We start from the raw sequence: 25,037 nt of genomic DNA, 5'->3' as shown, positions 1-25,037 counted from the left end.
TGTCCTGGCATGAATGTAAATGCGTTATAGTCATTGTGAAAAATGTACATGAAATTAATAGATGATACGGTGGTTTCACTACTTGTTTTGTAGATAAAAGTAGTTATCTGTACTTTTTTATTGCTTAATTATTCACAATATTTAAGATGCAGCATCAATCTAGATGGCAATGAATGGATAAAAAAACTGTACACACATATTCAGTAGAATGTTACTCAGCCATAAAGCAATATTTTATTATCTTTAGCAAAATGGCTGGAACTTGGGACTATCATCTTAACTAAAACATTTCACACACATAAAAGCAAATTTTTCATGTTATCACATGTGGAAGTTTTGAAACAAGTTTATTTGACCTTAGCAGGTACTAGAACTGGGGAAAAGGAGAGGGAAGGCAGGGAGGTTGGATAATGGGTAGCAAAACACAAATAAAAGGAACATATTCTGTTCACAGCTCGTTGTGACTGCTTCACAATAACATGTGTTTATGAATTAGTAGGAGGGAACAGCTTGAATTATCCAAACATAGTGAAAAGGAAAACATTGACACCATGATTTGACCAGTACAGATCAACCACATTTATTGAAATACCACATTGAAGTATGCACACGTGTGCGCACACGCACACACACTCACAACTCTACCTCATACGTATGCACATTTATAAACAGGCCAGCATTGTACTAGGTTAAGCTGCTGCTGGGCAAAGCCAACTACTTGTAATGGAGTGCTACTCTTAGTATCCCCTGTTCTTGCTTCCAATCAGGCCTCTGGCAGTGTACCTGGGAAGGGAGCAGAGGATAGTCCAAATACTGACAAGACATTTGTCAGGATTGTGGGTGAAGCAATAGGGGGAAGAGAGGGAAAGTATACAAGGTAGAAAGACGGGAAAAGAAAGTACAATTATTTTAGAGAGTTTGATATTTCAAAGGGAAACAGATGGATGAGTTAAAACATAAGTGGAGCGTGGACTCAAAAGAGGCTTTGTGCTCTGTTTCTAGGGTAAGATTTATAATTCATGAGGATCTAGAGCTCCCTAAGTGTTTCATGCTTGTCTTACGTTGTTTCCAAATGTGCTCCTGTTAGACCTACTCTGAAGTCTTTGAACTCTGCTCCTGTCCCTCAGTTGCCTACATCAACAGCAGCACCTATGAAGGTGGAATTAGTAACTGGTTCAAACCACTGAAGGCTATCAGTATACTAATCATTTAGAAGCTGAAATTTGCTTTTGTGTGATTTTAACAGGGAAATTTGTAAAAGAATATTAAAAATGAGTATTTGTTTCTTATTGATGTGGCAGAACCTTTCTGGGAATTCTGAAGAATTGCATGGGTTGAAAGTCCCTTTACTTAGCAATGAATTAATACATATGAAATATTTATGAAATCATTCTTGTTTAAGAGTAAAGGTAAAGATATAACTGGACAAAACACAGAGACAGCTTTCAGCTGGATGTGATTCATAATGGCAGACCTAAAGGCAAAGATTTTAGGCAGAAACCCTCCTAGTTTATGAACCTCATATCAATAGTAATTCATTTCCTGTTTTTTTACATTTCCAGGGTGGTCCTGTTTTCATTAAATTCATGTTTTTATTTTCTTTTTCATAACATTCTCAGGATAGACAAAAAATTGCCAATTATATTTTTGTACCTGCTTTAATAAGTTTTTTCATCCTTAGTAAAATCCACTTTTTCTATTTTTCTCAGATAATGTTGATATACTTCATTTAGCAGCTTTAGTTGCATGCCTATGATGTGGATGTGTGTGGTTTGACTGAGGTCTTGTCATCTTTGCTAGTAACAACTTTGACTTCATCGCTAGGATTTATAATATTTTCATTGTTATTTTTAACTTTCTGTTGACCCAAGGACCAGTTAAGTTAGTTTTTGCATCTATCCTAGACCCAAAAATGATTCTTTTATATATGTACACATGCACTAAATATGTGTTGGCTGCATCCTAGAAGAAAGAGGCTTATATAGAGAGAGGCACAAAAAGACATAGATTCTATGTGAGGGTAAGAATGAAATGAACACTTCTCTTGCAAAGACAATGCAAAATAATCATTCCCATTTGGGTAATAAAATATCTCATATTTAAGCTAGCAAATCATATTTAAACTAGACCTGCATAATAATTAGGAGTTATCTGAGTGCAGAGCTGTGAAACTCATTACAGGCAGAAGAAAATCCAAGACCCCCATCTGTCACCTTACACAAAAATCAGCTCTAAATGGACCAAACACCCAAATCTTTACCCAGAAACTATCAAATTATTAAAGGAATACAAGGAAGCACTTTCCAAAATGTAGGAATTAGAAAAGACTTCTTAGAAAAGTCACCAAAAGCACAGTCAAGCCAAAATAAACAAATGGGTCTACATCAAACTAAAGCAAAGGAAATTATCAACAAAGAAAGAAGCAACCAACAGAATAGGATAAAATCTTTACAGACTGCAAAGCTGATAGGGGACTAATATCCAGAATTTACAAGAGCCTTAGAAACTCAACAACTGTAAAACTAACAACTCTGAAGAAGCAGGCAAAGAAAATGAACATAAATTTTATAAAAGAACAAATTGAAATTGCTGATAGACATATGAAAAAATGATCAGGTTCCCTAGTTGTCAGAAAAATACAAATGAAAACCACACTGAGGTTCCTCCTATTTTCAGTGAGATTGGTCTACATTCAGAACTCTACTAACACCTGGTGCTGTGGAAGTGGGGAGAAAAGTACCATTTTTCACAGTTGGTGGGAATGTAGGCTAGTCCCAAACTATGGAAGTCAGTATGGAGAGTTATAAGAGAACTGAAAATTGATCTGCCATTTGACCAAGCTAGCTCACTTCTGGGAATATATACAAAAGAAATATCATTTGTATATGAGAAGGGGATCTGTAATTATATATTCATATCAACAGCACAATCTGCAATAGCAAAGACATGGAAACAACCCAGGTGCCAGTCCGAAGAGGAGTAGATAAAGACACAGTGGTAAATCTCCTCCAGGGAATACTACTCAGCCATTAAAAAGAATGAAATTCTACCAATTGCAGCAAAATGGTCCCAACTAAAGACCATTATTCTCAGTAAAACAGGTGAATCCCAGAGGGGCAAATATCATATGTTATCTATGATATAAGGCAACCTTCATGCAAAATACCAGCTCAATAGCCCTTTTGAAGCTATTTTTGCTAAATATCATGGGTTTTGATACTTTTGTTTCTATTTTCATTTCTTCAAATTCTTTTTCTCATTTCATCACTGGCTCATGGGTCATACATTAGCACCATTTGCTTCAGGCAGGTTTTTGATTTTTCTTTTCGTTTCTCCAGCAGCCCATTGGTCACTCAATGGTGTGTTATTTTACTTCATTTTGTTGTAAATTTACTACTTTTTTTCCTATTGCTGTTTTTTATAGCTTTTCATTTAATGGCATGTACAGTAACTATATAATAGGAACTATAATATCCAGATGGGAAGATATAATGCAATATGCATCTCTACTTCAAAATCAAAGATGGATTTTCAATGAGACAGATATATCCTGACAATAGGATGCTGGACTCCTTTCCGTTGTCCAAACCTACAATGTCAGGATAAACTTAAAGAGCAGAGTTAGTGGTGCTTACGTAGGACTGTACTGTAATAATACAGGAGGAGTCTGGGGGAAATGGACTTGGGGAGGGAGGAAGGGAAATCCCAGAGCCTATGGAACTGTACCATAAAATCAAAAAGAAAAAAGAGAAGAAAGCAATCTATCCCTAGAACATAAAGGAAGAATAGTGACAGTATGAACTAATGCATAAAAATGTAAAAAAAAAAAAAAGCCTCTTAAAGCCTTGAAGATAAATCCTGATAAGATAGAAGATGGCAGGTGATGCTGGTTTTAATAAAATGAAAATCTAGGGTTTATGTTTGATTAGGTTGTGTGAAGACATTTTGCACAGTCACTCTGAGACCAACTAGAGACAATCTGCCCTCGGCACTGGAGTCACAGATGGATGAGTGGAGTTTGCATGTGTGAAGGAACAGCCTTTAGTAGATTCATGGGAAACATGAAACCCTTTCATTCAAAACTGGTTACAAACATGTTTGCACTGATACAAGATGTATTTTTTCTAAAAGTGAAACAAGTCTTTGTATTAAAGGCTATCCTTTGAACGTAATAATTTTTTGGCTATGAATTTACATTTCGATGAAATGGATGCAGGTGCTTTCTCATATCTCGTTATAAGCTGATGAAGGTCAAGTGTGCTAAATCTGGGTGTAATCAGAACTTTCCGGTGCCCCAGAAAACTCTAGGAGTTAACCTTCCCTGGCTAATTTGAAAATGATTTTATAATTCTAGAATATCTTCTGTTCATTGAGATTTCTCATAACTCATTGCTCAGTTAATCACATCTACTTTTTAAAAAATATTTTCTTATTTTATTCAAAAGGCAGAGGTGCAGACAGATGGAGGCAAAAATCTTCCATCTGCTGGTTCACTCCCCAAATATTCTGAAAAAGAGGTTACTGGCCTGCCCAAAACAGGAACCAGGAACACCATCCAGGTCTCTTGCTTGGAAGACAGCAACCAAGCACTAGTGTCACCATGTGCTGTCTTCCTTGGTGCATTGGTAGGAAGCTGAATCAGGAGCCTGTGTCTGGGACTCCAATCAGTACACTGACATGGGTTGCCAGCATCATGACTGGTGGGCTTAACCCACTGTGCCACAACACAAATCTGCTACATCTGTCATCTTCTAGTACTTGTAGTTCCTGGAAAGCATAAGCTTACTAGCCTTGGCTACAATCAGAAGCGCTTAAGACTTTATGCTGAATGAGAAACATTGGAGAGCATCTGAGACCCAAGGTTTCTGGACTCAACTGTTGAGCTACAGATTCAGAAGGCTTTGGTTATATCCCCAAGTGTTCTTGCCACTGAGGTGAGCACCACTCACGCATTAACATCCACTTCATTGGCCTGAGAATAAGTTGACCTTCACTGAACAAATGAACAAGCAGTGGATCACAAAAGTTAAAAGCTCTGTTTATAAAAATGACACTTAGTTGGAAGGGACTTTGCACTGAAAATAGCAATACCCTTCTGTCCTTTCTCCTTCCTTCCTTCCCATGCAACATTTATTTCCTTGCTATATGTGCATATCAAAGTGGTTCTTACTTTTTTTTCTTAATTCCCTTTAAGTCAGTCTAGGTGAATTATACAAGCTTAATGACAAAGTACTAAGTATCTGGAGAAATAATTTTGCGAAATTGCAGAAGCATTTAGGGAGTTGTAACAAGGGACATAATTCTCAAGAAAACACCACCATCCTACAAATTGCCCTTAAGTCCTCCATTAAGCTCTGCATCATTTTGCAGCAATGTTTTTTATGTTTAGTAGATCAAGAAAGCCTTTTCTTTAAATGTGCTACTGTCATTCCAAATAGTAGCATTGTGTTCCCTATGACATGGTTCCCCCATAGAAAATAAAGTATAAAACCTGATATTTAAAAGTTATATTTAGAAAAAGACCAGAAATGAGAACTCTGCATTTGAGAGCTGATTTTTTATGTAATTCAGTAAAACACTGATAATGCCACTAATGTTACTATGAAGCTGAGGAATGGACATTGTGAACCTGTCTGGTGTGAGTGACAGGGTCCAGTTAGTTGCTCAGTCTGAATGTCTCCTACTGGCTTCCCCTCACTCAGACTTAATCATCCATTTCTGTATCTTCAATCACTGCAGGTTGGAATTCACAGAATGTACACCTCCTTATCTTGTTTACATGCTGGCAGAAGTTACTGGGTGTCAGATATTCTTGGGAAACTGAGGAGCCAGGAAAGTGGCCAGTGGAAACCAGGGTGCTTCTCGTTCCTTTACATTTTCTCCCCCTGGCTTCCGATGCATGCCAGCCAGTGTTACTCTGCCATTTCATGCCCTTCAGTCTGCTTCCTGCTTGCTTTGCTTGGGAGATCTTCCTGGTCTTGTGGAAGTGGTAGGGTTCAGATTTCGTAGGGACCAGGGATCAACAGGTTACCAACTGTGTCAAACCAAGAGAGACTTTATATCAGCTTTGTTCTTTTAAAAATATTTATTATTTATTTATTTATTTATTGGAAAGGCAGAGAGAGAGAGAGAGAGAGAGAGAGAGAGAGAGAGAGAGATGGACCTCCCAACTAGTTCACTCTTCAAATACCTGCAACCTGCTAAAGCCAGGGAGCCTGGAACTGCATTTGTAACTGCCATGTGGGTATCATGGATCCAGTTTCTTGAGCTGTCACCTGCCTTTTCTAAACTGTACAATAGCAGGAACCCAAAAGTTGGGAGGGGTGCACAGAGTTCAAACCCATGCTCTCTGGTGTGCAGTGGTAGCATCCCAAGTCATATACTGAACCATGCCAAATACCTAATACAAACTTTTTTCTTGTATTAGATTATTTGTCACTTTAAACTGGCATTTTCTTTTTCCATAAAATGTTTTGGGAATATTTCCGTAGCAGTATACAGGGCCTTTTATTTAGTTTTCAACTTTTCCATTAACAACAACATGGTTCTTGTAATAATATCTTTATACACACATTCCATAAAATTATGTGCATGTATATGGAATATATTCCTATACACAAAATGACAGTCACAGAATTGATGTACATTTTAAAATTTTTATGAAGTGAGCATTTTCATGCATTTTGCAGCTCAGATTCATGGGCAAAGTGATACTTTCCACCATTCCTGTCCCCCCCCCAAATTATCTTTCAATGTTTACAGTGAAATATTTTCAGTTTCCTTATCACATCTATTAGGTAAAGAATTCAACAAATAGTAAGTTAAAAAAAATTCCTCAAGAATATAGAATTAGATTGTGAACAATAATCAAATCTCAAAATGTCTTTTCAAGTCGTGTGGAGTACATTTTTTGTACTCTGTATTTTAGGCACCACAAACTGAAAATCACACAGTATGTTTCTTCTGGGGACAGGCTTATTTCACTAAGCATAATGGATTCCAATTGAGTCCATTTTGTTGAAAAAATACATGATTTCATTCATTTTGTGGCTATGTAGTATTCTATCACATATAAACACTACATTTCCTTTATCCAATTATTCATTGTTGGGCAGATGTGTTTATTTCCTATCTTAGCTATTGTGAAGTGAGCTGCAGTAGATAACGGGTGTGCAAAGAGCAAATTGTGTGTTGATTCAATTTCATATGAGTAAATTCCCAGGAGGAAGAAGGCTGGGTCATATGGTAGATGTATATTGATATCTCCAAGAATCTCCGTACCGTCTCCCATAGTGGTTGAACTGTGACGTATGATCTATGGATTCTTTACCATGGGTCCAACAGCGTCCTCTTGCTAGGATCTCCTACATGAGGTGGCACAGCCAGGAGTGTGATAGTTAGCAACCAAAAGAAAAATTTCCAGATCTCCGATGTTGCACTTTTACAGTCACCCTCACACACTGCTTGACCCCCTCATGCACCCTAAATGCTCACTCTCTCATTTAAGGATTTCATCAGGATCATTTGACTAAGAGTAAGAACTACATTTCAAAGCTAAAAGACAAAAGCTTTTCTGAATTCATAAATATGTACTTAATAAAATATGAAATTGTGGATTTCCAAGGCTGGCACTCTGGGGATTTAAAAGAGAAAACTGATGATATAGAGAAATTGAAAAGAATTCATGATTATACTTAATGCTAACATAAACAGTGGTGATGAAATATGAATACAGAGAAGCAAAGTGACTTAACAGTGTTTGAATAAGGTTGAATTTCAGCTTCGGTAAAAGCAAATAGCATTTCCAATAATTCCATGAATTGATTACTGTTTCTCCTCTTTATACTGAAGTTGGATATATTCTCATGTTTACGAGGTAGTCTGTGTTCTATGAATTCTGTCCCTTTATATTTTATATGCTATTTATAACAAGTTGATGTGATCCTTCATACCATAACAGACTTGTCTCTAGCTATACTTCCTGTGTAGGACATATTATTTTATTCCATTACATACAAATTGTGTACTTGTAATACTTAGGATTATTGTTTTATGACCTCATGACTTACTTAGGAAAGCAAGTTTATTTAGTAAAACTTGTTTGGCGATTAAAGACACGCACACATATTAATATGTATATATGCATATATATATATTTTCTTTCATTGGTCTCCAAACTTGACCTTTTTAAAAACTATATTTATTTATTTTTATTGGAAAGACAGATTTCCAGAGAGAAAGGGAGACAGAGAGAAAGGTCTTCTGTCTGCTGCTTCACTCCCCAAGTAACTGCAACAGTTGGGGCTAAGCTGATTTGAAGCAAGGAGCCAGGAGCTTCTTCTGGGTTGCCCATGTGGGTGCAGGGTCCCAAAGCTTTAGACCATCCTCTGCTGCTGTTTCCCAGGGCATAAGCATGGAGCTGAATGGGAAGTGGAGCAGCCAGGAATTGAATTGGCACCCATATGGGATCCCTGCACATGCAATGCGAGAATTCAGCTACTAAACCATCATGCTGGGCCTTCCAAACTTGCTTTTTATAAACCACAAACATTCTTTGCTTTTCCTATGGTGTTATTAGTGTAGGAGGAACTCTACTTTACTTTTTTATGTAGGTTAGAGAAAGGAATTCTTTAGAACAATGGTAGTTAGTTTTATACTGCAAATTTCAACTACAATAGAAAATATCTATTAATAACAAGGCAAATGGCTGTGATCTGTTCATTCATTTCATGTATGGAGGTAGGCATAGTAAAATTAATCAGTAGTAATCACTGTAATGAATTTATGTTCCTTTTTTACATGAACATTCCATTCTCTAGATCTCTGTTGTGATTTCACAAAAGCAGCAGGTGACAGAATGACTGCAGTAGCTCGGAACTTTGTTTCCATAAAAAGAATTTTAAAAATATAGTGGTTAGCTTCTATGCTTCTGCTGAGTGAATGAGCAGCTCTTTTGTGCATCTATTATATCATATTTTCATTCTACATTTGTGAAAATGTGATTTTTTTGGAAAGTATAGAATAAATACTTTGATCTTGTATTTTAGCTACATACACCTTTCTCTTTAGAGTGATATACTAATTGTATATTCAGTTAATGAAATTTTAGAATTACGGACTGAATGGTAGAGTCATCCAAATTCTTCCTAAAATATCTTTCTCCTTTCTCACAAAGGCTGCCATTCTTTGGACCTTTACAAAGTGGTTTATACATCACACAAACTGTTTTGTTTTACCAGGAACTGTTGGCCCTTCAACATGGCTACTACAAGCCGAGCAGACAATACGATGCAAAAATGGCAGAGCTGACGCATGCCAGCAATCTGCTGGCTGAACACGAGGCGGAGGTGAAGACATTGAGATTTCAAGTGGAAGAGTTGAAACAGAAGCTCCACCAAAAAGAAGATGAGGTACTGTATGAGTCCATGCATGCTGAGCAACCTCAAAGTAGCGTATAATAGCATATGCAAAGCATGTCTCTTTAGTAGCACATGGAGTTGGTTGCGAATAAAAATCTTGTCATTTTTAACGACTAAACCAGTTTAAAAAGTAAAAGAATAAGGAGGATTATAAGAATAATGTGCACTTGTTTGTGCTGCTGTTTCTCCATATGCTCCATTGTTTTTCTTAGCATTTCCTTTGTGTATTTGTGTAAATATGGGCATGCCATTATTAAAGCTTACCACTTTATTCAACATTTAAGCATATATAAGAGAAATCTGATATATTTTCTTATAAGTTGTATGTAATCTGCCTAGTATTCTGTGGTGTTTTAGAAATTGTAAGCATTTCATTTTGTTGGATTAGATAAACTAATGATGTTTTATGGAACATAGGAGATATTTAGAAATTTCTGAGAAGTAAATAGTATGACGTCCTGACCGCACACCTGTGACTAAGGTACGGTTTGTCTGCAGTTATGAACAACAAAGAGTTGTTATTTTAAAAAAAAGACAGAAAGAGACACAGTCTCAAATGCCAGTGTGGTTGTGGAACTGTCACCATGGCGATGCTTTGTCAGATGGTGTTCCCGTCAGCGCATCTGTTCCTGTTGGACAACTGTTTGAGGCAAAAAGCATGAGTTCCCTGGTTAAAAGGACTATTTTCATGTGATTCCAAACAATTGAAAAAAAGGTAGAACTATATTTTTCATGGAGTAATTTCATACTAGGACACATTGCGTATTTTGTGTTAGTTGTTAATTCTGTTATAGTTTAAAAAATCCTGGCTCTCTTTCTCTTGTAGAATGCAATGAAAACAATTGTCGTGGCAGTGGCAGGACTTGGGCCTCACCCTCAGTTCTTACAGTGCAGCCTGTTGACAGGTGTTCCTTGCTCTGTTCCTATAAGGGTGTGAATGACTCAGGATATTTGCTTGTTTGGGAACCGCACTGTGGAAGAATAGGTCAGAACAAGAGTACAATACACAGGCTCATAATGTTTCAAGTTTTTTTTTCTTTTAATTGTTCAAAATTATTATTCCTGTGAACAGCTTTAACATACAAGTGTTTCTTTAGGGCAGAGGTTTATACAGGTTCATACAGGTTCATACAGGTCTGAAGAAATTGTAATGTGGTATCAGTAGGAATGTGCTAGTATTTTCGGGCTTGTGGACTTGTGAAACATTAATCCTCGAAGATTTGATTCAAGAGTCTAATTGAATAGATTGAAAGCTTAGCTATTCAAAAAAGGAAAAAATAGATGAATCTGTGCTCTTAAAGATAGTCATATGAACTAGTTCTCCTTATAGGATTACAAGAGAATACTTCAAAATAAGTGAAATTGAATTGAAGGGTAAGTTTGTGTGAAAAAATTGAAATCCATGTATAATTTTTTCCTAGAATTTGCATTTGCTATAAGCTTCTTGAAGACCAGAATTCTTCTCATTCTTCCCACCAGAGTGAGGTTTGCTATGGGATATTTGTTCCACTAACGCCTTGGGAATAGAAGCAGTGCTCGCCGGCTGCTGTCCGAAGGGTTGGCAGACCACACAGTTTCCTGACGAGCCTCTGTTCTGATATGCTTTTCTGTCATTCCTCGAGTTTTGGGGGGCATCTCCAAAGCGAACATAATCCAGCAAACATCCTAAAGTGAAGAGTGACAGGAATAAAGCCTAGATGACCTAGATGTATCCCACATTGGCAAACCTAGTACATGGTCATGCTGTATATAAATGCTGTCATTAGCAGACCTGTGTGTTTATGACACTGGTGCCAAGCTGAGCGATTTCTGCTTCCTTGGGTAGCCAAGTTGTCATGAGGTGATAGTGGCAAAGTGCATAGAACTACGTGTGGCATATGCCACTTGATAATAAGTTACTATGCTGCCAATTTATATATTTACTAAATTCTTACTTTATTGGAATTTTCATGTTCTTCCACATATTCATGCTTTATTATTATTATATTTCCCACAACATAGTTTTGTATGTATAGGGATTCCTCTCTGCCTCCACCATCTCCCGCCCCATTTTCCCATGCTTTTTAACGTTTGCTCTAAAACAGTGTCATTCAGACTGGCAGCAGCCTTGTACAGCTCTTTGGTTGTATCAGGGAACCACCCTGAGTGAATGATCTCTGCAATCCAGGCTTGTGAAAAACTCCATGTTCACACAGTGACAAAATCACTTCACAGCATTTCTCTCAGTACATGTGCCAGTGACACTTGACTGTACTTGCTGTCTTATGCCACCAGAGACGTCGGGGTTGTTCCCTACCTCAAAAAAGTGGAAGCTGGCTGATATAGTCATAAAAATAATACAGAAAACACTAAAATATATGGAATCAGCTACAGTGCGTGAAGGAGGTGGTGAGAGAAGTGTGTTAGAAGCTAGAACCACTCAGCTCTGTTTTCTGTGGTAATGGAACATGTGTCAACGCATCATTTCCTGTAATACCTTGTAGGCACATGATGTACAACATGAGCAGCGTGAGCGGCAGTTTTTAGGAGAGGGCTGCAAATTGATGATTTTGTTTTCTGTTGCTGTATTTGACAAATGCCGAAAAGGAGAGATGAACTCAAAATAATTGTTTTCAAGGAGATAGGTAAAGCAGTATAGGAGTTTAGGTAGTTCTGCCATTGCCAGAATGGTGAGACACATCTTTCATTTCCAGATGAAAAGCGCTTAAGACTGGGGATGCCCTTGAAAAATACAGGCCAATGAAGCCTAACCTTTGTGGCAAAGGCTGTGTCTGTGGTGTGGACATCAAACCTGTTATTAAAACTCTGGATCTCTTCAAAGCAAAATCCTAGAAATCCTTTAAGCTGAACAAAATGGTTTAGAAGGAGAGAATGAGATTGTGCCTCTGCCAGAACATCTCATAACTCAAGGTAACTGCAAGCAGCTCAGAGGATGAGGAATATCTGCACGAGGTTTGGATGTGAATATGAACCTAAGAAATTTATTAAATCAAACAGCAAAAAAAAAAAAAGGAGCTGTTACATTTGTGAAAGTTCAACTGGCAAGTGAGTTTTTAGCCTGGAGTTCAAAGTGACTCATTTTTCAACCTTGGAAATCATTTGTTATTCCTTGAAATGTGGATGAGAATGGAGTTACATGAGTGTGCTTTCCATAGCCTATAGGTGAATATTTCCCCAGAGACCCTCTGATATGGCCACAGTATATACAAATACTAAGATCTTTTAGTGAATACAACTAAGGTCCATTAAAAAAAAAAAAACACATACTAGAAAATTACGTTCAGAAGCCAGAAGCTGGGCCAAATAAAGAAACTTTTTCCATGAGCAGGTTGTATGTACTTTGCAACACCTGCAAGTTAGATTTTGAAAATATTTTCTCTTTTCCCTTTCCACATGCAAGTGTTCATTAGAATTTTCTTGTGCCAGTTTCATGATCGTGTGTGTGTGTATGTATGAGAGAGAGAGAGAGAGAGAGATACAGAGAAGGAGAGAATGAATAGATGAATCACTGATATTTGCTGTAAGGGGGGTATTGTTCCCAACAGAAATGGCGGACATGGTCACGTGAGTTGTTTCATAAATGGAATTTGTGCATCTTCTCATTCTAGTGCCATATGAAAGAGTGGGAATATTTCATCATAGAAACCTAGAAATAGGTGCATTGGAACAAATGATTAATTCACAATATGTACCAGTGCACTGCAATTAGAATCCTAGTCAGCTGACCATGAGAGGACTGAGCCTATAGATTGTTTGTAGGAGTATTTGTGATCTAGATTGGTTGATGATTTAAGGATTTCAGTAGTTGATTAAAAGTCAGCCTTGTTTGGTTGGGAACAAATTATTCATCATGGAAATGAGTTTTTTCTTGGATAGTAGTCAACATTTCCACACTTTGACCTATCATTGAGAAAATTATATCAGTTTTAGTGCTGAGCTATTACAATAGCAAATTCTTCAAATTGCAATTAGTGTTTAATTAGAACTGTCAAATGCAAAGTTGCCAACCCTCACAAGTCAACAGATTTTGAATAAATGAAAATGAGTAACTAATCCTCTGTGTTACAGAGAGAATAGATATGTTTGGGTCTCTAGAAGAAAGTTCAGGGTTTATTAAACAAAGGAGAAAATTTAAAATTTTACTTTGAAGGAATTACTCTTCTTAAGCAAAATTCATAATCATAGATATAGATGATGGAAAATAAATATTTGTTTCTCATCATTTCAGTACTCTTTCCGTGACCATTTTATCAAATAATGACAAAATCAGAGATTTCATGACTGCAGCAGAGGATCATCTATGCGCCTATTTAAAATATCAGTTACTGCCTATAGGAATAAATATGATGGGAAAAATAATCTAATGAAAACTGTAATAACACAGTAAGCAAAGGTTTCAAAGTCGGAAATGTAACCTGAGCTCACAATGTTGTCCCTCCTCTGTAAGCAGTGGTGAATGTAACAGAAGCAATTGCAAGGAGTCACAGATCTCTCATTAGTATAGGGCTTAAAAATGTGGGCAATTTTATACTATTTTAGTCACTGTCGTGATATTCTACTTCTTGTTTATCATACTAATTTTCATTTTACCGTGCAATTTCCATAGTTATTTCAATCACAATATTCATTTCCTTGGATATAATTCATCAATTAATATTCCCTTATTAAAGGTTATTTGGATTTTTTCCCACATTGTCTGACTATTTTATGTATATGCCTTTATTTCCCTTTTAAATAAACAGGAATTTCCAAGTGGAATCCCTAGGTTAAAGGATGTGAGTTGATATGGTTTTAAATTTAGACAGCATTGCCAACAAGCTTGACTCTCAATTGTAGTTTAAATTGCAGAAATGTTGACTGCCATCCAATGCACATTTATAAATTTTGGTTTATTTTATTATTACTATTTTTCATTTGAAAAGGTGAGGGATGGAAAGAAATCTTTAACCCACTGATTTACTTGATTTACTCCCAGTGACTGCACAACCAGGGCTAGACCAGGTTAAAGCCTACACCAGAACGTCTTGATCTCCCAAGTGAGCGGCAAGGATCCAAGTGTTGGAGCCCTCACTGGCTTCTCCCCAAGGTGCAAGCTAGCAGGAAGCTGGATCAGAAGAGGAGCAGCAGGGACTCAAAATGTACTTTAGTGTGGAATCTGAGTTCCCGAGGAGGTAACTTTAACTGCTGTGCCATATACTCACCTCCAATCTTACTGAAGTATTAACTGCCAGTCACCAAACAGAAAGATTGGGCAAACTGCAGATGGCTTATTTATAAAATTTAAAAAGACATAGTCAGTTTGCTTATGTTTAATTTTAGTTCCAGTTTCTTCCTTTGTTTGAAACCTTCATTTTGAAATGATTAACTTTTGGGTTCACCTTTTAATTTAAAATATGTTAAATAAGAGTGCTGTGACAGAGTGAGTTAAACCAATGAGCTGCTGAGCTGGTGTCCCATGTGGGTGCTGGTTCCCCATGTGGGTGCTGGTTCAGGCCCTTTTTGCCCCATGGTTGATCCAACTCACTGCTGATGTGCCAGAGTAGACAGTGGGATATAAATCCTGTTCTTAGGACTATGCACCCACAAAGGAGAAGTGGGTGAAGCTCCTGGCTTTGGCCTGGTCTAGCCCTGGCTATTGGGGTCATTTGGAGAATGAATCAGTAAATGAAAAATTTCTCTCCATCTTCCTGACTCTTGCTTTCTGTATATAATTCTGATTTTCAGAAAGTTAAATATAAACAATTTTGAATGGAAAAATGTAGAAATCAAAATTCAGTGAGAATACATAGAATTAGCAAACTTTTATTATTTTCCCATACAGTTGCATCCATATACATTTTATATTACTTAGTGTATTCTCTCTTTCTCATTATGTACATATATGTGTACAAATAATTTAAAAACAGGGTTGATATATTAATATATAGAATGAAATTCATGATGCTTGTCATAAAATGAAGTAAAAAGGTATATTATTATGAAAGGCATCTAATTTATGACAACACTTAGAAATATATTTTTAATTTATTTATTCACTTATTTTAGCTTGGACTCATGGCCATAATGCTAGAACATCTGTCTTTCCACAGATTTCCATAGGCTTTATATAATTTATGTAATGCATTGAAGCAATTACTTCGATGTATGCCAAAAAGCTTTTGTAGAAAGAGGAAGACCTGAAGTATGCAAAAGGACACAATTTTCTTGTAGTCCATAGAAACACATGAAAGTTGTCAAGGTCACTATTCTTCATTAGCTGGAATTGACTTTGTAAAGTAGTAGAACATATTTGCTGATAGTATAATGTGTTAGAGCAGCAGTTTCAAAATGTTATATAAAGAAATATATGTTATGTATAATATATAAATAAATATATATAATATATTAAAGGGCATATATATATTGAATTATCTTATAATACAGTTCCATAGGCGCTGGGATTTCCCTTACCCCCTCCCTAACTCACCTCTCCCTCCCCAAATCCACATTCCCCTCCCCCACTGATTTCCCCCATGTTATAACAGTAGTATAGTCCTTCATCAACAATCATTGGTCCATCATTCTGATATTTAGGTGTATCTTGACATTGTAGATATAGACAATGGCAGAGAGTCCAACATCCTAGAAACATATTTTTAAAATACCACATGTTTGCCTTAATTTAAGATGATATGATGTTATGTATAACATGTTATGTTTTGAATGTTATATGTTGTGTATAAACTAAAATTGAAGTATAGGTGAGGTGGTCACAGAAGGTGGCTGGGAACCCGCATTTACTTTTAACATATTGGTTACTCATTACTATGTCAATTAATTCCATAATGATGTAAATTTTTGCTGATGGTATGTTGGAGCTTTCAATTGACTGGGATGATACTCTGCTGGCTCTGTCATCAGACCAGAGAGAGTATACCTAAGAAGCCGCTGAACTTGACGGGACAATAAGATGCTGGACTCTATGTTTGGTATACTCTTGCAATGGGGAAATCTCAACTGAACTTGAGCTGTGGTTATGCAATAAGGTGGAGGAATCCACCATGGTGGGAGGGTTTGGGGAGGGGTGGGGAGAACCCAAGTATCTATGTAACTGTGTCACATAATACAATGTAATTACTGAAGTTAAATAATAAATAATTAAAAAAAAAAAAAAGAAAAAAAAGGAAAAAAAAAAAAAGAAAAAAAAATATTTATCTGTTGAAAGACAGATTTACACAGAGAGATGGAGGCTGTGGAGATGATTATATTTATTTCAAAACTAAAAGTTCCATAAATGAGAAAGAAAATTACCCAACTTGAAGATGACATGAAGCCATTAAGCAGTTCTCTGTGTTTATTGCACTGAGATTCATCGAAATGGCAGGTAAACATTTAGATTTGGGAATATACAAATAAACATATTCCTGGTGTAAGGATTATCATTTAAAGCTGATTGCACAGCAGTTTCACTCATACCCATGTTCTATTTTGAAGAAGTCTCTGAATTGTTATGAGTGGATAGTATATGTGGTTGCTTTCAAAGAGCTGCCCAAATACTCTGAGTTAATGAACTCCAGACTGCCTGTATAATCAGAAAGGCTGCCCCAAGTGATGCGTAGGTGGTACCCTCCAAACACGCGCGCACACACACACATGCACATGCACACACGTGCACACACATGTGCGTGCACACATACACATTCACATGTACTTACCTGTAGAACCTAACAGAAGAGCTTGCTGCTGAGAATACTAATACTGTCAATAGCAGTTTTAAGATATGTGGTAAGTTTTCTAGTTTTCAAAAGAACTCAGAAGATAAAAAGTCATTGAAACAGAAAACAACAAGAAACATAAGATACAATTGAGCTCTAACAGCTCACACACAGAAGTATTAAGGACTTGCTAAACGCATTACTCTCATCAATTATCACTTTAATGTTGTTGCTTTGCCGGTTCTGGTCTTACATTGTAATGCCTCCTGCTGTCAAACAGGTGGATCTTCTCAAAATTGCGGCATCATCAGCAATAGTGAACGTCAGTGACATTTTGTGTAAGCTGGCAGAACGTTAATGATCTAAACCGGCATTTTAAAAAATGTCTTCACATGGAAGAACCCCAAACTGCTTTCCTAGCCCTAAGTCTGTTTTGGTGAAATCTCATTAATTTACACCCCGCTGATTTTTAAGATTGTGAGAAGGTGATAGACTGGAATTCACATCTACCTGTGAAAAGGATGGGGTGTTTCAGACAGGCTTAAAGAGAAATCAAAAAAAACGACCATCTGCAGGTTTATGTGGGTACACAGATGGTGCAGTCGCTAAGGAGATCCCCACAGATCCAGGCACTGAACTGTATGGAAAAGCCAGTTCACTTCGTGTAATATTTATGGCTTTCTGGCCTTCTCATATGTTACAATATATGGGATTCTTTCCCACAAAGGCTTTCCATGTAGTGAGAGACCTTGGAACAGAAAAGTCCTAATTATGCATTTGAATGTAGCCAAATCACAAGATGGTGGTGTTCACAAAATACAGCAGAAAAGTCTGTCCATTTTTAAACTCAGTGTTTTTTATAAATTCGTTTTAATTATTTATTGTCTGGGGAGAGCTCACTGCCAACTAAATTGTATACAAAAAAATTTTTTTTTTAATTTATTGTCTGACACCCCAACTGGAGCGAATCGGTAGAAGCCCAGCCGTCTGGGCCTCTGACACAGCCAGAGAACTGACACTGCCCAGAACTGGGCAGTGATGCCCCCAAGCTCTCTGAAATGAAGACATCATGGGCAGAAGAACACACGGCAGTCCAGGCAAACAGTTTGCATTTATTTTTAATCTGCTCCATTCTAATAATCATTCCTCTTTCTCGACAAAGCAATCATCTGTTGTGTTCTCGGTTCCCGTTTGGAAACACACCCCTCTGCAAGTGCTGTCTGTCCCTTTCAGCTCTTGGCAAATGCCCAGACTCATCAGGCGGCTCAGTTTTACCGGGACGAGACCCGTGCTGCACGAACCAGGGTGAAGAGGAAGAGGTCGCACAGACAGACTGGAGATTTCCTCTCTGTAAAAGGGAAAGAAACATCACTGAGCTCTTTGCAGCCGTTTTTGTTTTCTTAGTGCGTCAGATTCGTAACTGACATGCCGGTAGTCTAAAGTCACATCCCTGTTCCCACTGCAGACGAAGAGCGTCAGGGGAGGGGGTAGGACAGGATTCCTTCGTGAGCATCCAAGCTATGTAGGCTCATTGTGCATCCACACCTGCGTCAGAGGGCTTCCACCTTTGCTGGCTTGCATGCAGAAGGCTCTAGCAGAGTTTGGAACTGTTTCCTCAGACTGTTGATGTCTGTCCTAAACGGTCTCTGGAAATCTTTAATGAGTTGTGTATGCTTGAGAGTTGAAAGCATGAGACAAGAGGGAGAGCAAAATCCAGGTTCCATGGAAAGGCGTAGGCCATAATCTTTCATTGGTTTTGACCTCTGTTAGCATAGGCTGCGTTTATTAGGTCACCGTCTCAATATCCACATTCCCAAGTACCGTGTACTTATTCTCCATGTTCATTCATTCATTGCCTGGTCCATTCATTTATGGGATGGTCTGAGAAACCACGGAAGTGATAGAACTCATTTGTGTTAGAAAACATAGCAGTGGAGTACTCATGCAAGTATTTGTATGGAAGTCCTCTATTTTGATTCCTCCTGCTATGTCACAGGAAACTTCACACTGAGCTACAACAGGAAGATGCAGGGTAACTGTTGCATATTGTTTGAGAGCTAAAAGGTGGAGGTGGGGCTCCTGTCACTAAGAAACAGTGGGCACTACTGGGTGGTTCCCTTCAGTATAGGTCATTGAGGACGTCTGAAGGATGTAAAATCCATGATTACTTAAAAAAGCAAGAGTCTTCCAAGAAGTATTATCTCATTTGTGATGAGTGATGTTTTAAATGCAAGAAGAAAAATATGACTCAGTTTGGCTTCTGAAATTTTCTTAGTATGTATGCTTTACTCCTTTGAGTGAAGTCAAATATGCCAGTTAACTGGTGTGCAATTGTGATGTGAGCAGGAATTAGTCTTCTAGCCCTGATGGACTAGTTACATGTAAAATGTATATTTACATGTAAAATGACAGTGTTTGGGATTCCATAAGTGTAACTGTTATAATAATGTGTAAGGTTGTTTGATTAAATCATTCAATAAAGAAAAAATATATTTAAGTATAAGCATCTGTAAATAATTCATGTAGTTATCTCTCAAGTTGAATGTTCACCATTTCACTTACAATGCTTAATGTAAACTTGCATTATGTAATGGCATTTATTTGAAGTTTCCAGCATTTAATAGTCACATAGCATGCTATGATGTTTGATCTTCATTATAAAACTATAAATGTTGTTTTTTATGACCATAACAATTTATTAATATAGATATTAGTGCAGCTGAATTTATGCACCTACAAGCATGAAATAGGTGCAATGATTACAGAAGTTTGAGACAAGAAAATATGAGTAAATTTTTACAGCTGCAGTAAAGAAGGTAGGGTACTAATTCAGGTCTGAAATGTATGGCAGAAATATATCCTGCGTTGATGTATGCTAGCATGCTTGCTGTAGTGGGACAAAAATTCTTATGTGGATTCAGCCACTTTTCTCTATGAATCTTCTGGTACATGTTGGATTATCAAGCAAACTCTATAAAAGTTGATTCAGCAGAATTCCTGACCAGCCATTTCAACACACAGGAAATTCTCTTTTCCCCCTCGTATCAGAATGATGCCTTTATGCAATGTCAGAGTGAAATCAATAGAAACAGCTTGAAATAATGCTTAGGGAAAAAAATAAAAGAATGACAGTCTATCTTCCTTAGGAAAGGAAATAAAATCATTTCTTGAATTTTTTTATAAAAATAGTAAGAGATAATGACAAATTCTCCACTTTTTTGTTCAAAAGCAAGATTTCAGAAATGAAATTACACTTTTATAGTTAAGTATTTTTCAGTAATTTGAAATATAAATTATATTACTAGATAAATATATGTGATATTTAAGATTTGTTTTTGTAAAGATTTGTTAAACATGTCATTTTATTACAAACCGTTTGCCTGCCTGATATAGAAAGTGATATTGTTTTGAGATGCTCTTTAACCTGAAGAAATCAATAAAAGAGAAATGATTATCTACTTATGCCTGAGCATCCTGGTTCTCCAAGGCAATGAAATTATTAGATGAGCTAATTCACTCTCTGGGTATAATACAATTGAGAATTTTTGAAATTTCAAATAATATATATGCCACACCTATTTGGACTTATTTTAATGACTCTGTTATATTAAAAGATATATGATAAACTCAAAGTACATACAATCAGAAATATTTTAAACTATATGTAATTGGGTTTTATACTTGATGACTAAAAGTCACACTATTATTCATGTTAACACACATTTTCAAGAAACAATGAAACATTGAGCAAATAGATTTGCTTTTCATTTCTGCATGGTACATTTTGTTGGTTCAAAATAAGTGTGTGTAACTTTGTGCTTTTAGCCATATAAAATCTGGCTACATATGTCCTAATTTAAGGATAATTACTAGAGACATATAATAGAAGTCTAAGTATTTGGTGTGTCCAACTATTACTAACATTTATGAAATTTTAGGAACATCTAGATAAATATCTTTGAACTATTACATAGATACAGTTCTTGAGTTGTTTTATGGCAATATTTTAGACAGTGTGTATTGATAAAACATTCTTTTCAATAGCTACCATAATCATGCAAAGTCATCATAAAAAGTTGGTTTTGGTATATATTTATCAATTGCCATAAAGTCAAGAGAGGTAAAATATTTTTTATGTTTATAACAACACCTAAAAGGCGAAAATATAAAAACAAATTTAAAAATACCACCTAATTCCTTTGTATGTTACACATAATATAGCACCTTAATTCCCTTTAAAAATGCTACTACCCATTGTCTATAGTAGTAATTAAATAAGCATTGTTGAAGAGAACATTTAGAGGAAGAATTAGTGATATCTGTTCTATTAGATTATATCATGGTTTTACAAATAGTATGTTTTGATGCATCCAAGTAACCTTTATTTTGGAACATGGAGCTTTGAAATTCGGTCATCATTGCTCATAGAAATAATGACTTCTCTTTCTGTCTTATTTCACTCAGCATAATGATTCCCAGTTCCATCCATTTTCTTATTTTTCTTCCATCCACTTGTTCATTCCCCAAATGGCTGCAGTGACAGAAGCTGAGCTGATCTGAAGCCAGGAAGCAGGAGCCTCCTCTGGGACTCCCACACAAATGCAGGTCCCAAGGTTTTGCATCGTTCTCCGCTGCTTTCCCAAGTCATAAACTGGAGCTAGATGGGAAGTGGAACAGCCAGACAGCCAGGACACAAACCAGCGCCATGTGTGATGCTGGTGCTTGCAGGCTAAGAATTAGCCAGTTGAGCCCACATTAAAGCCAGTTCTATACACTTTGTTGCAAATGTCATGAGTTCAAATTTTTAAAAATCTAATAGGGCCTGGCTCAGTGGCCTAGTGGCTGAAGTCCTCACCTTGCATGTGCCTGGATCTCATATGGGGGCCAGTTCTAATCCTGGTGGCCCCACTTCCCATCCAGCTCCCTATTTCTGGGCTAGGAAAGCAGTTGAGGACAGCCCAAGGCCTTGGGACCCTGTACCCGCATGGGAGACCTGGAAGAAGCTCCAGGTTCCTGGCTTCAGTTCGGCCCAGCTCCGGCCATTGTGGCTGCTTGGGGGAATGACTCATTGGATGGAAGATCTTCTTCTCTGTTTTTCCTCTTCTCTGTATATCTGACTTATATAAAAATAAATAAATAAATAAATCTTTAAAAATATATATGAATAATATTCCACTATGTATACATATTTTCTCATATTGTGAAAGTTAGAGACTATAAGTTGTGTGAATGTCATATTATTTGGTATATGGTTGTATATATTGTTTTACTTATACCAGATACATGATGATATGCCCATTTTTATCATGCTAGCTAGGATCATTGCTATGAATTCCTCAGTTTCTAATATTAATACACCTGTTATTAAGAAAAAGTAGCACATATATGTATGTATATGATATCTATATAAGAGGTTAATATGGCAAGATATTAAAAATGGTGAAATTTTAAAAGGCTTAAAAATATTTTTTGAAGAAATAATTGGAAGACTTAACAGTATATTTAACTAACCTATACTTTTTCATGTAGGTTTAAATTTTTACTTTTTTATCTTTTGCTTTATCAGATGTCTAAGAACAAAGTTAAAAGACACAGAAAATTAACAGTTTTCATTGTTAGGCAAAATATGGGTATTTCTTTTATGCTCCCTTCTGTCCTTTGTAATTCTTATATTCAAGGAAATTTCAAATCCTTCAAGTAGGTTTTCCACACAATATGTACAGAACAACAAGGGTTGGGAAAGTCATTCTTAGATTGAGAGAAGGTGGGCATCTCTGCGCATGTGAAGTTGCCACAGGCGAATAATCATAAAAGTTCAAGAGCCGGGAACCAAGCTGGCACAGGGAGAACAGGGTGGAAGGACATATTGCACGTTGGGGCTGTGGCACAAACATGAATGGGGCTCTTTTTCCTACAGTGTCCTTCTTGTTGATGGGTGCAAACTAATGCTCCACCATTGGCAACCAAAGGGGATGGGAAAAGAGAAGATAAACATCAATGAGTAATTTGGCTTGTGTTGAAAGGAGCTATGAACAAGAAAAAGCAGATTTATCTCCTCAAAGGCAGGCTCATATGATTGTTGAAAGAACACACATGCATTAATTTCTTTTAAAGAAACAAAATAAGCAGAGACATTGGGAAGAAATTTTGCAATGAGAACAGAAGATCTCATTGGAAAGTAAAACAGGCAATATTTTTGGTAGGGAAATCAAATTGAAGTAACTGAATTCAGAGTTGAGAAGCACATTGCTGTGGGAGACCAGAGCACCTACCTCAAAGTCAAGAACCAAAGTTTCTAAGGATACCAGCACTCACTGCGTTGAATGCTTTGTATTGGTGGCAGCCAATAATATGCATGCTGTTACTAACTCCTAAATATAGGAATCCTGCATTCTCACCAAATTTATCCAATTTATTATTTTTTGCAAGCAAGAGATGTTTGTTAGTAAAAGATATAGCCAGTGCAAATTCAGTTCCAGATGTGTTTGCTTCAAGACCATGAATAGTTCACAAAAGGAAAAAATATCACTATTTGGTGATAGCATATTCAACTGAGCAGAGCCACTTTCTTAGAGGTGTAGTGTTGAATAGCAGATTTGTATGTTCCAAGAGCTGATCATGCTACTATAGAAACCATTGTGAAAGAGTAGGGCAGAGCTCAGAAAGAAAACTGAAATCCAGAATTAGACCCATATGCTAGCAGAGTGGTAAGCCAGAGCCAGGATGTGAAGTCTAGATTGAAATCGTTTCGTTTGGCAATCTGCAGATCAAAGCTCCAAGTGAATGTCTCAATATAATTCTAGCAAATCCAGGTGTAGATAGGAAAGTGCTTTTACATATTTTTTCATGCATACTTTTAGGAGCAGAAATTTCCATATGCAGAAAATAAGATTCATTTTCATGGATTTTAATGATAAGTTCAGGTGAAAATATTTGAGACCGTCAACATGCTTACTCAAATTCTCTGTTTAAAGTCCTGCTTAATGTTCGCTATGCATTTTTTAACACCAGTGAAACTTTAGGCTTTTTCAAGCCTTAGGAAAACTTAAATTACTTAACTAATGGTACACTTAGCTCATAGTCATATCTCATTGCTTTACTCCTTGGTAGTGGGTATGTGTGAATTGCTGTGAATGACAGTTGAACCAATATCCCTATGCAAAGTGACAGTTAATGAATTTTAGTCATTCATCCTACACACGGAATTCTAAGTGAGAGAATGAAGTGTAAAAGCAGTTATGCTGTTGCAGATCCTTAATTAGAACGTGATGACACAGTGGCAGGACACAAATGCTAAGAACATTCCCACTTAAGAGACACTCCTACATGTTGAAAGAAGAAATGTTCTCTGCATTCATGAAACACACAGTGCATTTAAGAAAACAGATCATTAAAGCAATCATCCTCAAGCCATGGTGTGGCATTGAGGGACAGCTGGCTCAATCTACCCAGAGAGTTTGTAGGAGGAAACAAAAAACAGGGAAGAACATAAGTGTTCAAGGATATATGGGCCAGGGCAAAGAGAAACGATGGAAGAGACGCGGAATGAATGAGAATGTGACATTTTAGCATCTAGCACCTTACATCCACTCTTTGTCACCACTCCTGAGGACTTGTTGATGTCAATATTCAGAAATAACAGCGTTCAATGCTGTGTCTTCAGAGTCTTATTTTCTAGTCATTTGGACCTTCATTTAAGTCTAGCAGTCCAGCACCAAGGTCGTTCTGTAGATACAGATTTCATTTTTGTATTTCCCCCCGCTTCCTACTCTCCATTCGTGCTTTATTTCCAGTTTACTTCCTGTAGTAATTAACTAAAACTAGACCTCAACTCTCAGAGCATATTTCAGTTCACCTCAGTTATCCACCTCCATTTCATGTTTTATACCTTGCTCATTCTGAATGTAATACTTTGAAATTTTTA

General features: G+C 36.8%; 1 protein-coding gene across 9 annotated transcripts in view; it reads left to right on the top strand.

The window, feature by feature from the left end:
* Window positions 1–25,037, top strand: part of CCDC102B (coiled-coil domain containing 102B) — a 244,983-nt gene that overhangs the window by 185,182 nt on the left and 34,764 nt on the right. For 8 of the 9 annotated variants that reach the window (XR_009247058.1, XM_058676869.1, XM_058676870.1 and 5 more), the window contains one exon: window positions 9,240–9,410. Coding sequence is in view for 7 of the 9 variants with exons in the window: in XM_058676869.1 (XP_058532852.1) it covers window positions 9,240–9,410 (171 nt within the window). In the remaining 2 variants the exon portion in view is untranslated. Of the gene's footprint in view, window positions 1–9,239; window positions 9,411–14,394; window positions 14,591–25,037 lie in introns of all 9 variants that reach the window. The other variant, XR_009247059.1, reaches the window with a different exon arrangement.

This window comes from Ochotona princeps, chromosome 18, assembly GCF_030435755.1.
Source record: "Ochotona princeps isolate mOchPri1 chromosome 18, mOchPri1.hap1, whole genome shotgun sequence".
Lineage (NCBI taxonomy): Eukaryota > Metazoa > Chordata > Mammalia > Lagomorpha > Ochotonidae > Ochotona > Ochotona princeps.
Note: the sequence above shows the minus strand (reverse complement) of the source record. Positions and strands in the feature narration are given on the sequence as shown.